Here is a 14,184-nt window from a genome sequence, read left to right on the forward strand (position 1 = left end):
CTGCCTCAAGTGGAGGAGTTTAAGTATCTCGGGGTCTTGTTCACGAGTGGGGGAAGAATGGAGCGGGAGATCGACAGACGGATCGGTGCGGCTGCCACAGTAATGGGGGCGCTGTGCCGGTCCGTTGTGGTGAAGAGAGAGCTGAGCCGAAAAGCAAAGCTCTCAATTTACTGGTCGGTCTACGTTCCTACCCTCACTTATGGCCATGAACTTTGGGTCATGACCGAAAGAACGAGATCCCGGATACAAGCGGCTGAAATGAGCTTCCTCCGTAGGGTGGCCAGGCACTCCCTTAGAGATAGGGTGAGGAGCTCGGCCATCCGGGAGGGGCTCGGAGTAGAGCCGCTGCTCCTCCACATCGAGAGGAGCCAGTTGAGGTGGCTCGGGCATCTATACCGGATGCCTCCTGGACGCCTTCCTTGGGAGGTGTCCCAGGCACGTCCCACCGGGAGGAGGCCCAGGGGACGGCCCAGGACACGCTGGAGGGACTATGTCTCTCGGCTGGCCTGGGAACGCCTTGGGCTCCCCCTGGAGGAACTGGAGGAGGTGTCTGGAGAGAGGGACCTCTGGGCATCTCTGTTGAGTCTGCTGCCCCCGCGACCCGGTCCCGGATAAAGCGGAAGACGACGAGTACGAGAAACCAGAGTAGCAGGACTTAAGTTGAGTGGGATGATATTTGGTTTAAGGGCATCTCTCTGCATGGCAACCATCATCCTGTCTCAGTCATTCATTCAGCCAATCAGTTCTCTCTTTGAGATTCCAAGTCTTTGTTTTTCTGGTTTACTGGCCAGCTGCCAGCGCTTTTCCCTAGAGAAGCTAAACTGAAACACAGAAACAGAGAAACCAATGTGGAACCGCCTAAATCCTCCCTAATAGTTGACAATCTGGCCTGGGAACAATAAAAGATCGTGTCAGCATGCAGCCAGCTGGCAGATCTATGGCTTACACATCTACGGTGCACACACCCACACACACAGCTGCTGAATTTTAGTCAGCAGCGTTTTTCCTCCAATAGCTTGGTTCCATTCTCCTGGTCTTTTAAATCAGAAGTGTCTCAGGGCAAGCTAACCAAACAGTGCCTCTTAACGTCAGCAACTGCTGTCTGTCTGTCGGCCAGGTTGTTTTTATCCTCAGTCTACATGGATACACACCCAGAGACATGAGGTAAGGTGTGGAGAGAAGGAGAAACAAGTCAGTCTGGATCACATTGGCATCAGAAGTGGCTTAAAAAATCTTCACTACCTCTTGCCTTAAAGAATTGTCTCATAAGTCCTAATTTAGACAAATGTTAACTATAAAAGATGGTGCACATACACACACATTTTAATAAATACACACATTTTAAAAAATTTGAACAGTATCAAAAGGAGTTTATATAAAAAAAAGTGTAAGTCAAATGTTATATAGATTCTTTAGACACAGAGTTATTTCAAATATTTATTTCTGTTCATTTTAGTGATCATGACTAACAGCTAATGAAAACACAAAATTCAGTTGTTCAGAAAGTTAGAAAATTACATTAAATTAAATCAGCATCTCCATAAATCTTGTCAGTGGTGGGAAGCATGAAATGCTCTAGAATGTCCTGGTTTGTGGCTACATTGACTGTGGACTTCAGACCTACCAGCAGATGGTGTTGGTCCACGGTGTTGTCTCCTCAAATCATTACTGACTGTGGAAAATTAGGACTGGAACTCCTGCCACTTGGACATTAACCAAGTGGCTTTGTTCTCCTTTACTCTCCCTCCAGACTCTGGGATCTTGTTTCCTAAATGAAATATAAGGTAACTTCCTTCTGAAAACAGTCCTTTGGACCACTATGAAACAGTTCAGTCCTCTTCTTCTGAAAATTCAAAGACTTTGTCTGTTGTTTAGAAGTTGCTTAGCAAAAGGAATCTGACAGTTGTAGTCTATGTCCTGAAAATGTCTGTGTGGTCTCTCCTGACGTTGTAAATCCAGCGGCAGCCTTGTGAATATCGCCAAATAGGGTTCCACTCACAAGCTGTAAATTTCTATTGTTCTTTCCTTTTTCTACTATGATTTTTCCTTCCACTAAACTTTCTATTCTCATGCATGGACACAGCACTCTGTGAAGAGTCAGCCTCTTCAGTGATGACATTTTGTGTCTTATACTCCCTGTGGAAGAATTCAGTAACTGTCTGCGGCCAGCTGTATATTTAACGGTTTTTGCCATGATTGGGATTGTGTTCGATCGTTAGCTCATCAAAATAAACTAAAATAAACACTTCAAATATAAAAGTTTTACATTTTGAATTGAATGAATGAAATCAACATTTTGATGAGATTGTAACACATTGAGATGCTACTGTGTTTGTTCAGATCTTCTAACCACATCTGCGTTCCACAGTGAGCTTCAGGCAGCGACCGACACACAAGAGACAGCAGCACCCTCGAGTCCCGCGGCAACTCTTGAGGCAGCCTCACCCGCCCCGGCAGCTGCTCCGTCCTCACCGGGGCCGGCTGAGGAAACTCCCTCCAGACCCGAGGTGGTGGTGGTGGAGCCCGACGCGGCCAGCCAGGTGTCCGGCTCAGGCTGCACCAGCCAGGCTTCAGTCGACGATGATGACGATGTGCCAGTCTCAGATATGTACTTCGTAAGTGGAACGCAGTCACATGAAAAACATCCACTGTGATTAGTTTGATGACCTATTTTGAATTAATCAGCATTTTTTCATGTGTATTATTTTTACTGTTGATTGAGCTGTGTCATGCCGTCCCACAGAGGCATTGAGGGACGCAGTGGAAGTTCAGGCTGGTATGGGAATAAAAATGTGTTGAGCTCTCTTTTGCTGTGTTTTGAGCATTTTTCGAAAAAGAAGCGGTTTTATGAAATGCTCTGATTTACTTTCTGGGCTAAGAGAAGTGTTAGCATACCCAACAAGAATTCAGTTTTAGTAGCGTCAGATTTAGGTGTGGGATCAGTTTTCTCATCCTCCTCTTAGCAAGGAAGTATTTTTCCCAGATTGTCTTTGATGAAACTGAACAGTCCTACAATCTGAGCTCCGTCCTAAATTGTGAGAACAGAACGTGAACCTCTACCTTCCTTTTTCTTCTTAAATGATTTTCAACAAGGCTGCAACAGGAAATTCAGCAGATTACTGTCAATTACCAGCCGAAACACTCTGAAAGTGTTCGATCGTCATAATTGCTCCATTTACAGCAACCGGCTTCTGTTAGACAGTACTGTATCAGCAGGACATAATGCACCCAAAAGCCCAGCAACTTTGAGTGGTTTGCAAAAGTATTCACAACCCTTGAACTTCATCATGTTACAATTACAAACTTTGATTTAGTTTGTTTGAATTTTATTTAAAGTGTGGTGAGTATTCAGCCTCCTTTACTCTGATACCCATAAAAAACCCAGCGGAACCTATTGCCCTATAGAAATCTTGCTATGATGCTGTTCTTTGAATGCCTCAGTGGATTGTTACAAATCAGTAGTGAACAAACAGCATCGTGAAGACCAAGGAACACTGTAGAACGGTAATGGAGATAGTTGTGAAGACGTTTAAAGTAGAGTTAGGCTATTAAACAACCTTTAATGTGTGAACACTTCCTGGTTCACAGTTCAACCATCATCTGTAAATGAAAAGAGTATGGCACATCAGATACCTACCAAGACATGGCAATCTGGCTAAACAGACAGACTGTTTGGGCAGAGTGTCAGTTAAAGATGCTCCATTTTAATACTGGAGGAGCAGCAGAGGCCAACTTCTCAGGTGGGAGAGTCTGTTGAGATGTTGTAAGAAAGCTATAAATAGTTCCTCTTGCAATATGCCATAAACCATGTTGGGGGGGGGGGCATAGCAGAAATGGCACTTGGATCAGATGAGACCAAAATAAAACTGTTTACATTTTGGCCTACAGATAAAACAAAATGTGTTGCAGAGAAAACAGCCATGCACATCTCCATCCTTGTGGTGAACACGGATGTGGCAGGATCATCCCGTGGGAATGCTTCACTTCAACCAAAAATATGAAACGTGTGGCCTTGTACTCAGCACCCTTTACTCTGATATCCCTAAATAAATTCTTGTGAACTGCAAGAAAATATAGAAGCTTGTTGCTGTAATTTAACAATATTTGTAAGATTTGCAAAACTGATCATGAATCAATCCTGCAGAGGGGAGCATTCCCACCTGGCCAACCTCCCGCTGGGTGTCCCGTGTCAGGAATCAAACAACCCCTAATGTGTCATGAGAAAGCTTGATGACCAGCAGGTTAGTCAATGAAGTCCTCGGTTATTTAACAGCGCTCGAAGCTTGTGCTTCAGAAGGAGGAGAGACAAGAGACCTCCCTCTCTGCAGGGAAATGGGGAGTTTGTTTTCTGCAAGAAGCAAAGTGACACTGACAGTGAAGTATAACCACACAGAAACATGCTGCGGACACAAGTGGGTTCTGCGGAGCGGCCAAGAGAAACTGCAGTCCATGCAGTATCACAGGAAATCCTGTCTCATGTATAGTACATATCTACTGTATTTAACCAGGATGTATTACAATACTTAGTTTTAGAAATAATCCCCTCATCCTTAGCACTTACTGATGGTTTCTGCCTGCTCCATCGTGAAAATGCCTCCTCTCTTCAGATGTCCGACAAAAATCCAATTTCCTGCTTTGAATGCTGTAATTAAGACAAAAGCAAATAGATTTATTTGTCAGTAGAACATGATGTTCGATGTTAAAAGAACAAACTGTAAATGAACAACAAGACATATTTTTGTGCCCAAACATAAACTGTGGCTCTGGAGATTTTATTTTTTTAATATTATCACATTTGGTTTATTTTATGCACCAAAAGACATCAGTTAGTCTATGGGTACTATGATACTATGGGTATCAAATTTATTTTCACAGCAGTGGTGTTCTGTAAGGATACTACAACCCAGATCTCCTGCTGGTTTCTTTTCAGAAGGAATAGCCGATTGATTTCTAAGAACCATCTTTTTTCTAGTTTAAACACAACATGGCCATCACTTCATTCTCATCACTGCATTAAGTGCATCGGTTTATCAGCTCTTAAACCTTTTTGCGATCTGGGTTTGCCAGTAAATATTTTCCCAGAAACACATCAGCCCCTAATTAGAAAAGCACATATTGAATTGCAAGTAAGTCATGCAACACATGAACTACACAGTTAATTATTTCAGTGTTTTAGTGTACAGTGCCTTGTAGTAGTGTGTAACTGTGCAGTGAAAGGAAAGGATGCATTGTTTGCAAATGAGCAAATTTATAAATAAAAATCTGGACCTTGACTGGACCATTCTAACACAAAGCACTCAAATGTAGCTCTGGCTGTAGGCTGGATGTCATCCTGCTGGAAGGTGAAGATCACACCAGTCTCAGGTCAGACTGTAGCAGATTTATTCCAGGATTGCATTGTACTCGCCTCCATCCATTTTCCCATCAACTCTGACCAGCTTCCCGGTCCCCGTTGAAGAAGAACAACCCCAGAGCATGACGTTGCCACTACCATGCTTTACTGTAGGGGGGGGGGGCTCATATAGCCGTGATCTCCCTGATGCTGCTATTTTATAACCAAACATTTGAATCTGTGTTTATACTGAGATTAAATTATACACAGGTGGACTCTATTTTTCATAAGGTGGCTGAATACAAATGTACGCCACACTTTTCAGATTTTTTACATAATGAAATACATTAAAGTGGTTTTAACATTGAAAATATAAGAAGGTGTTTGAGATATTGCTTTGGGTGTTTTCCTAAACAATGTGATCATCTTGTCTCGTCTTATATTGTTACCATTCACATTCAGGTGAAGACCAGTTGTGCTGCACGTTTCTTCAAAATATCCCATGACTTGTTGGAGCTCACATTCCTAAAAGACTTTCGCCAATAAAAACCCCACCTCCTCTCTATGTTTCCCTATGATTTAATTGTATTTAAGTTGTAAAACATGTGCTACAGCAGGGTGTTAACATGGATTTTTAAAGCCAATTAGATGAGAAGAACATTTGGCAATAAATATGAGACAGGACTTTTTAATAAATCACAAAAAAGTTAGTTTTGTGTTTGAGTTTGTTTTTCTTTTGCCATATCCAGATCCATTCTTCTTGCCATCCATTTAACCCCAGCGTTTCAGATAATTTCTTTTCTATTCTAATGCACTGCACTCCATCTTTGTCTTCACTCTCAGTCATGCGGGTGTCCTCATGAGCCACGGTAAAAATAGTGAGATGGTGATGATGTATGAAAGCAGGATAGAAAAAGATGCTTTAGTTGTGAACCACCAGGAGGAAGGTAAACAGAAGACAGGCTTTTCATTCCTGCCTTTTTTCTAGTCTCATCTTTTTAATGCCTTTGTTTCTCCACTCATTGGCAACTCCTCCTTCTTTGCATCCCAGTTTCTAATCAGTTAGAACCTGATGAAGGTAGGCGTACATGAGTGGGAAAGCATGGCATCAACTCCTGCAAATATAGACACACTGTGAAGCAGCTGACCTCCTCTCTACAGCCTTTTAGACACCCTGACTCAGTGTAACTTTACACACTGTAAACAGCACATTTACAGTGCTTTGCAAATGTATTTACACCCCTTTGACTTCTCAAACAATTTGTCACAATAAAAACTTTTGTGTATTTTATTGGGAGTTAATGTGATAGTAAGGGAAAATGATTTGTTGTTTTCTAGTGTGGCGTACATTTATATTCAGCCCCATTTACTCTGATACCGCTCAATAAAATTCCACCCAACCAGTTGCCATTCAGAGCCACCTAATTAGTAATTGGCTTTCAACCTAAACTGACAGTCTGGGCCTTGATAGCAATTATCAGAGAAGCAAGAGACCTATAGTAACTGGAGGAGCTGCAGAAATCCACAGCTCAGGTGTGATAATATGTTTACAGGACAGATATCAGTTGGAGACATTTGTGGCCCTGACAGAAGATTAAGAAGAAGAAAGACATTGTTGAATGAAAGACAAAAAATGTCCTTTTCGAGGCAGCTCTCGTTAGATGAGACAGAAAAGCTATGTGTGGCGGAAAGCTAAAACTGCCCATCATGATGAACAGACCATCCCTGTTGGGAAACATGGTGGTGGCAACTTCATGCTGTGGGGATAGTTTTGTTTAGTTTTGAAGCTGGTCAGAGCTGATGGAAAGATGGATCGAGGGTTCTAGTATGTCTGCATGTTGCACCTTCTAGATAGAATGGTTAGAAAACCATTCAACACCTGTCCAATTCACAATCATGCAAAACTTTGTTTTGGTTCATTACCTAAAATAATAAAAAACATAAAACTTTGTGGTTGTAACATAACTAAAGATGAAAAAGGTCACTGGGTGTGAATACGTTTGGAAGGCACAAAACAATCCAGTTTACTTGCTTTGCTCTGTCTGAGGATGCTTTCTGTGTCTGACTGTCCTGGCATCCTGGCTCTTCCCATCTCCTCTCTCCTCACACTGCCTGCTTGCACGATGCAGAAGCTCATCCTGAAACTGGCGTACAACCAATAGGGCAAATGTCACAAAGACATGTGATTCAAACACGCTTTGTTAATATTTACACATTCACTGGCTCTCTCTCTGGCTCTCTAACAAGCTCTTATTAACATCAACATGTTTTAAGGATTAGCTCATCCTTTGAAGCTCTTTCAGCATGTCAGATTCACACTCTGATTTGTCTCAGACATTTCCTCCTTTATGCATCCCTAATTTTTCATTTCCTGTTTTGTCTTTTCTCCTGTGATCTCTGATGTCTTTATCTCCTGCCTGCTACCGCTGCTTGTCTCTGTGCCTGTGGCCTTTTCCTCTGTCCCTCTGGCCCCCTCTGCTGTGGTGGGCGTGTAAAAACAGCCTCCAGAGGACAGGACCTGGGTGTACTCTCCGCTACACTATGGCTCAGAGTCTAAGGCCTTGCCAGATGGGGATTGGGAAAGAGAGACAGTAAGTGAGAAGCATTAGACCTAAAAATATAAAAGCACAGGGAATTCCGTTAGGTCAGGAATCAGAAGAGGCCATATCTCACCTGGCGCTGCAGTGATAGAGGATGACTCATAAAGAGTTGTAAGAGGTCCCTAAGTCCATTAATACTTCAAGAGTAGGCTTGATATATGTATTGCAAGGCCAGTCACTACATTGCTGTGTTCATTTTTCATTAATAAACGGGTGGAGATGGTGACAGTCTGCCTTCGTGATCATTTAGTCCACAGTCAGCCATCATGTGTGTCTCCTCGCACATTGTTTATCATCTTCTTCTTCTCCTGAACATGGCTAATAAAAGGTGTTTCAAATGCCTTTTATAAAAATATTTTAGAATGAAAAATTATTTTTAAGCTTAGTTTCCCTCTATTGAGTGCAACTAAGAGTAACAATAGTCTCTTTAAGGAAATTAGACATGGACCGATCAGTTTTGTGGCTGATTTCCGTTTTTTAAAGCTTTTATCTTCCGATTCTAGCCTATTTTTCTCTAAGAGCTATAATATTAAATATAAAAACAGGATTTAAAAATAGTTTTTCAAGCTCTCTCTATGTGAGCGCAGAGGCGATGTCACCTGTTTAAAAGTCTATTAGCAGTGCTCAGTTAGCATTAGTAACTGTTAGCTGCGTGTATTTCCTAGAAAATCTTGATCCTTACCGTAAGATGGAGGTTAAAAGCTCAACAACTTTGCTGTAATTTGTTTCAGCCTTCCTGTTTTCTACAGAAATCTTGCTCTCTGCAAAACATGAAAGAGACCATATTCACAAATGTATACATTAGTAATTGAACTCTTCATTGGACATAAAATATCTCTCTAAATATTGATATTATTATATTATTACATCTATTATATATTGACTATTTACAATAGACATAAATGTCAATATTATAATCTAAATATACAGTAGGGCCTCAAAATTATTCATACTCTTAGCAGATTGCACAAGTTATTTTCATTTTCCAGTACTTTTCCAGTTTCTAGTACTATTTTTGACTATTTCATTTTTTTTGCATTAAGCTCCAGGTCTTTGAGGTTGAATGGCTTTCTTGCTATTACCCTAATCTTCATATTTAAGTTTTGTTTCAACATTTTTCTCCTGAATGGATGTAATATTAACCTTTCTGGAACTTGAATCTGATGAACGGAGCTAAAAATTAGGGTGATGACACGGAGGCCTTCTGACCTGAAAGACTTGGGAGCTCATCACCAAGGATAAAGGATTTAAATTTAAGTTGAAAGATGCAAAAAGGGGCTCAGCAATTATATGAAGGGTTTGGTTGCTGAAATGTAAAAAAAAAATAAATAAATAATTAATTACTGAGAATGGTATAATTTATTCTGTACAAACAATTTAATTAGAATTAAGAATAATTTCTAATATAAATCTTCCAGGGGTATGGATAAATCTGAGCTTAGCTGTGCAGTTTGCTTTTAAAAAGATTCATATACCTTTGTTGGTTCCTCTGACTTCCTTTAACAGCTCAATGATACTGAAAACATCTAACTTTGAGTCTTCTTCCTTCAGTAACAACTTCCACACTGAATATGGTTGCTGTTATTTCTACTTTTTAGAACATATGTAACAGAGGTTGACACAGGAAATCCAGCCTAAATCCAACCTTTCTAGCAGTAACCACAAACTGCATGCCTTGTTAAAACTCTGCTCCACCTTCCTATCTTCTTGTTTTCTTAAGGTTTATAAATGCATATTTTGACTTCTTTGCTCTGTGTTCCCCAGATCATATTATGCTCCTATGGTTTAATGTCTACACTCATTTATGTATGTCAAATGTCTCTGTCTGTCTCCTGCAGTAAACCCTATTTTACTGGTACAGAAAGAGAGAGAGGAGTGACCGTCTACGAAGAGAAGACCCATCAGTCTGAAGCCTAGACCGCAACAGAAGAAGCACGATCTCTGTGTGCAGCAGGATTGTAAACATACCGAGAGGAAAATTGAAATGGACACCTAAGGAGTGAAAAGATAACACCTGACAGTGATAGCTTCACTGTTTTCCAACCATCCCTGCCTTTCACCCTTGACAGATGATATTTATTATGTCAAGTTAAGAATTTCTCGATGTTTATGTGTGACATAGTCTGTGAAAGGCTGTAGTAGTATATGTTTGACATACATACAATGCCGCGACGGTATTTCTAAATCAGGCCTCTTCACAGACTTAAAACTGGTTTTCTCACTGAATCTGCGGAGCTTGGATGTACAGTGGGCTTGAAAGGACCTAGTTGTTGGCTGTGTCTGTCGATTTCATTTAAATTTTTATCTATCACATCATGAGTGTGATCCTACTGAGAAAGACAAAAGCTCTTCAAATTCAAAATATTTGCAGACATTTGATTTTGGAAACAGCTTCCTCCCATTCTCTAGGGTTACTGGTTCACTTGATACGCACTTGATACCCTTTATTCATTTAGCATTTTGTGCTTATTTTGTTAAATGATTATCTTAGTTATTTGAGTCAAACAATGAATCACTTTCTGTTAAAATGGCCCATTTTGCCCCTCAGGACTAGTTTTACATTCGAGTCAACATTGTTGGGTCCTGGTCATTTGAACATTTTGTACCTTTGTTAGTAAAGCTGTCTGCCATGGGACATTTTGTACTGACATTACGTTAGTACTGCCTGGGAATGTTTCAAACCGATATTTTTTTATAATCCACTAATAGTCTAATGCAAGGATCCGTAATCTCCGCCAGTTTTGCCCTCCTAGATTAAATTTGCTTACAGCTGCAAAACCTACATGACCCCTAGACAAAACGATAGCTCATCAGGTTGTATACCTGCAATATCAAAGTCGTTTTATCGTTAAACAACCATGATTTTATTTTATGTTTACATTGTAGAACATGTGAAGCTTTAAGAAATAATAAATTGCCTTAAATGTAACATTCAACAATAATTAAAAAAGATTAGGAAGCAAAACAGTTTTGGGCGTAATGACATAAAAAATTGCTAAACAAAAAAAAAAAGCATTCCTTGTGCTGTTAGTGTCATTCTGTATCTATTTCCATACAGCTGCTGCATGAATACACATAGAAAACCTGCTAAAAGGATATTTTTTTTTACTTTACACTGAAAAACATTGCTCAGTTAATTTTAGGTGTGTAACAATGCATTAAACTCACGTAATACTTTTAATAAAACTGAGTGTCTTTGCATTGTGCTAGCGTTAGCCGCAGTGTGCACTTTTATTTTTTTGAAGAGATTTTTATGCGAGATAGCAGTCGGCTCAAAGAGAAATATTGTGATGTCTCGTATGACAAGACTGTTACACCCCTAGTTGACACAATTAATTTTGACCAGTTTGGAGGACCTAGAGAGCCACGTGGTAATATCTTAATGAAATAGCAACTGAACTGAGCTTATGCCTGTTAACCACCCAACCATGCCAATGAAGGTGCCTATTTAATAGGATTAGGACTTGTTACAGAGATGGAACCTGAACTATTTTATTTCAGATATTAGGTGCATCCTTTGACATTACTCTGCAGACTAGATGTTGCAATCAGAAACAAAGTCAGCATCTGATAAGGTAACCTCCAGAGCCTGTAGAGGACCATTTGACCTCGTGGTCCATATTAAAACACACACAAACATTGCTTTACAGAAGTATTCATACGCCTCAAGTTTTTTTGCATTTTGTCTTGGCACATCCGGGAATTTTATTAGGATTAGTACGTGATAGACCGACATAGATTAGTGCATATTGTGCAGTAGAAGGTAAACTGATACATTGTAATGCATATGTATTCAGCCCTGTTTACCCTGATAGCCATAAATAAAATCTGATGCAATCAGTTGTCTACAGGGGTCACCTAATATGTAAATACTTTCCATCTGTGTGTAATTTAATCTCAGTGTACATACTTTTGCGAAGCACTGTAAAACAGTCCTCATTAGATTAACAAATGTACGACCATCTCCAAACGGTAAACAGTGTAAGTGTGTCGTCGCACGATGGAAAGTTAATACCTGGATGTTTCTGATTGAAACTGTTTTTTAGGTAAACCAAGCGCTCCAGCTGATAGCCTTTTTAATTCCAGATGTTGCTGTAGGGTAAACGTAATATGAACCCGAAACTGATTTGAAAGAATTCAGTGAGAAAACCTGCAGGGCTCTGAGTTAAAAGCATCAACAACACACCTGCAATTTTCTGTCATCCACACATTCCTAGAAAATAAAAATATGCAGCTTATTTTTTAAGGGGAGGAACTAAACAGGAGCTTTAGTGAAAATAAATATCTTGTTGAATTCACACAATAGGTCAAATGTATACCTGATTTATGAAGAAGGTGTTTCTTTATATTTTACTTTGCAACATTCAGCGTGTTTCATTTTAGGATTTACTGATAGTGGTTAATTTTCAACTTTAGAAAGCTTTCCTAATGCTCCCAAAGAACTTTAGATTTAATCATTTAAATGCAGCGTTGCTACATTCTTCATTGTGCCCTGTGCTGAAACAGATCAGTCACAACATGGAGGCTATAGAGTTCTCATAACAGGATTTTTTTTCACTCCATTGCAGTGTCTTCCAGTGGGGCCCAATTTTTGGACAGACGCACAAAGATTCAGAGTTTAAACCATGGACAAGAGGGTAAACATCCATAACATTTTTCCTTTTAGCAATCCTCTCCTCACTTTAAAAACTCACAGAGTGAACGGCTCAGACGTTTGTAGTTGTAGACTATCATTTATAGTATTTGCAGTCAATATTGTAGCCGTTATCTGTGTATATGAATGAAAACAGTACATTGCCATGTTGACGCAGTTTGTGAATGAGATGAACTTTATTTGCACTTAATATGAGGACCTGAGTGATGAACCAGTGATAGAGGCCAAATAAAACACACACCACAATATGCAGAAGTCATGCAGGTGCATCTCAGTAAATCAGAAAATCATCAAAAACCTATTTTTGGAATTGTTTTTCGTCACATCTAGAGGCCGGGGGTCTTTCTGCATGGAGTTTGCATGTCCTCCCCGTGCATGTGTGGGTTCTCACCGGGTACTCTGGCTTCCTCCCACAGTCCAAAAACATGACTGTTAAGTTAATTAGTCTCTCTAAATTGTTCTTGGGTGTGAATGAGTGTGTGCGTGGTTGTTTGTCCTGTATGTCTCTGGGTTGCCCTGCGATGGACTGGCGACCTGTCCAGGGTGTACCTTGCCTCTCGCCTGTAGACTGCTGGAAATAGTTACCAGCTCCCCTGTGACCCACTATGGACTAAGTGGTATAGAAGATGAATGAATGACATGTAGAGGGGTGTATTTCAAGCATTTATTTCTGTTAAATTTGATTGTTTTTGGTTTACAGATAATGAAAACTCATTATTATGAGATAAACTCAATTTTGAAAAAGGATTTGTTTTATATAAATGCTGTAGTCAGGCATATTCTTGAAAAGTTAAATGTCAGGAAAAGTGTGGTAGAAAAGGTCATTCAAGAGTTTGAAGACGCACCTCATTAAATGTGTTGGTACTTTTGTGCTTCACTGGCCATTAAATTCGCATGACCTGAACCCTACAGAGAATCTATTTAGGATTGTCAACAGAAGGATGAGAGACACAAGAGCCAACATGGCAGACGATCACTTTCAAAAGCAACCTGGGCTTCCTGTACACCTCGGGAGAGCCACAGGCTGATCACTTCCAGGCCACGCCGCATGGATGCAGTAATTCATACAATCAGATCCCCAACCAAGTTTTGCGTGCATATATTCTACAGTACATATAAGCTGTTCAGTTGGCCAACGAATGCTTTATTTTCTGGTCTTGTGCAACTTTCTGACTGAACTTTGAGTTTTCATTAGCTGTAAACCACAATCATAACCCTTACCTGAAATAAACACCTGGAATACATCGCTATGTGTGTAAGGAACTTATACACTACAGTTTGAGCTGAAAATTACTGAAACAAATTAACCATGACACTGATTTACTGAGATGCAGTTGGGTTTTTTTTTCCTCTCACACAAATGCTGACATTTATTTCATGAGTGGGTGTGTGTGTATCATAATAAATATTAGCATTAGTGTCTACTGTAGTGTCTGTGGCTCATGTCTTTGGGTTTCAACTAAAACTTTGTTAAAAACGTCAGAGCGACTCCGTTCAGTTGGTTGACGTATTTCTACGTGCGCTTGTTAGCCTAAGGCAAGACACATCCATGTGTACGATGTAAAATAGAAATCAGTTTGTTCTCGCGATGTGCAGTG

The 14,184-nt window shown here is 40.2% G+C and overlaps 1 protein-coding gene across 4 annotated transcripts in view; it reads left to right on the forward strand.

Moving 5' to 3' along the window:
• Positions 1–11,772, forward strand: part of pip5k1ca (phosphatidylinositol-4-phosphate 5-kinase, type I, gamma a) — a 63,315-nt gene extending 51,543 nt beyond the window's left edge. For 2 of the 4 annotated variants that reach the window (XM_047375737.1, XM_047375739.1), the window contains exons 16-18: positions 2,369–2,615; positions 7,834–7,923; positions 9,771–11,772. In XM_047375737.1, coding sequence (XP_047231693.1) covers positions 2,369–2,615; positions 7,834–7,923; positions 9,771–9,773 — 340 coding nt within the window. In that variant the 3' untranslated portion in view covers positions 9,774–11,772. Of the gene's footprint in view, positions 1–2,368; positions 2,616–2,743; positions 2,787–7,833; positions 7,924–9,770 lie in introns of those variants that run through there. The other 2 variants (XM_047375741.1, XM_047375740.1) reach the window with 2 other exon arrangements.
• Positions 11,773–14,184: the final 2,412 nt, after the last annotated feature.

The sequence above is a fragment of the Girardinichthys multiradiatus genome, chromosome 9 (genome assembly GCF_021462225.1).
Source record: "Girardinichthys multiradiatus isolate DD_20200921_A chromosome 9, DD_fGirMul_XY1, whole genome shotgun sequence".
In the NCBI taxonomy this organism is placed as follows: domain Eukaryota; kingdom Metazoa; phylum Chordata; class Actinopteri; order Cyprinodontiformes; family Goodeidae; genus Girardinichthys; species Girardinichthys multiradiatus.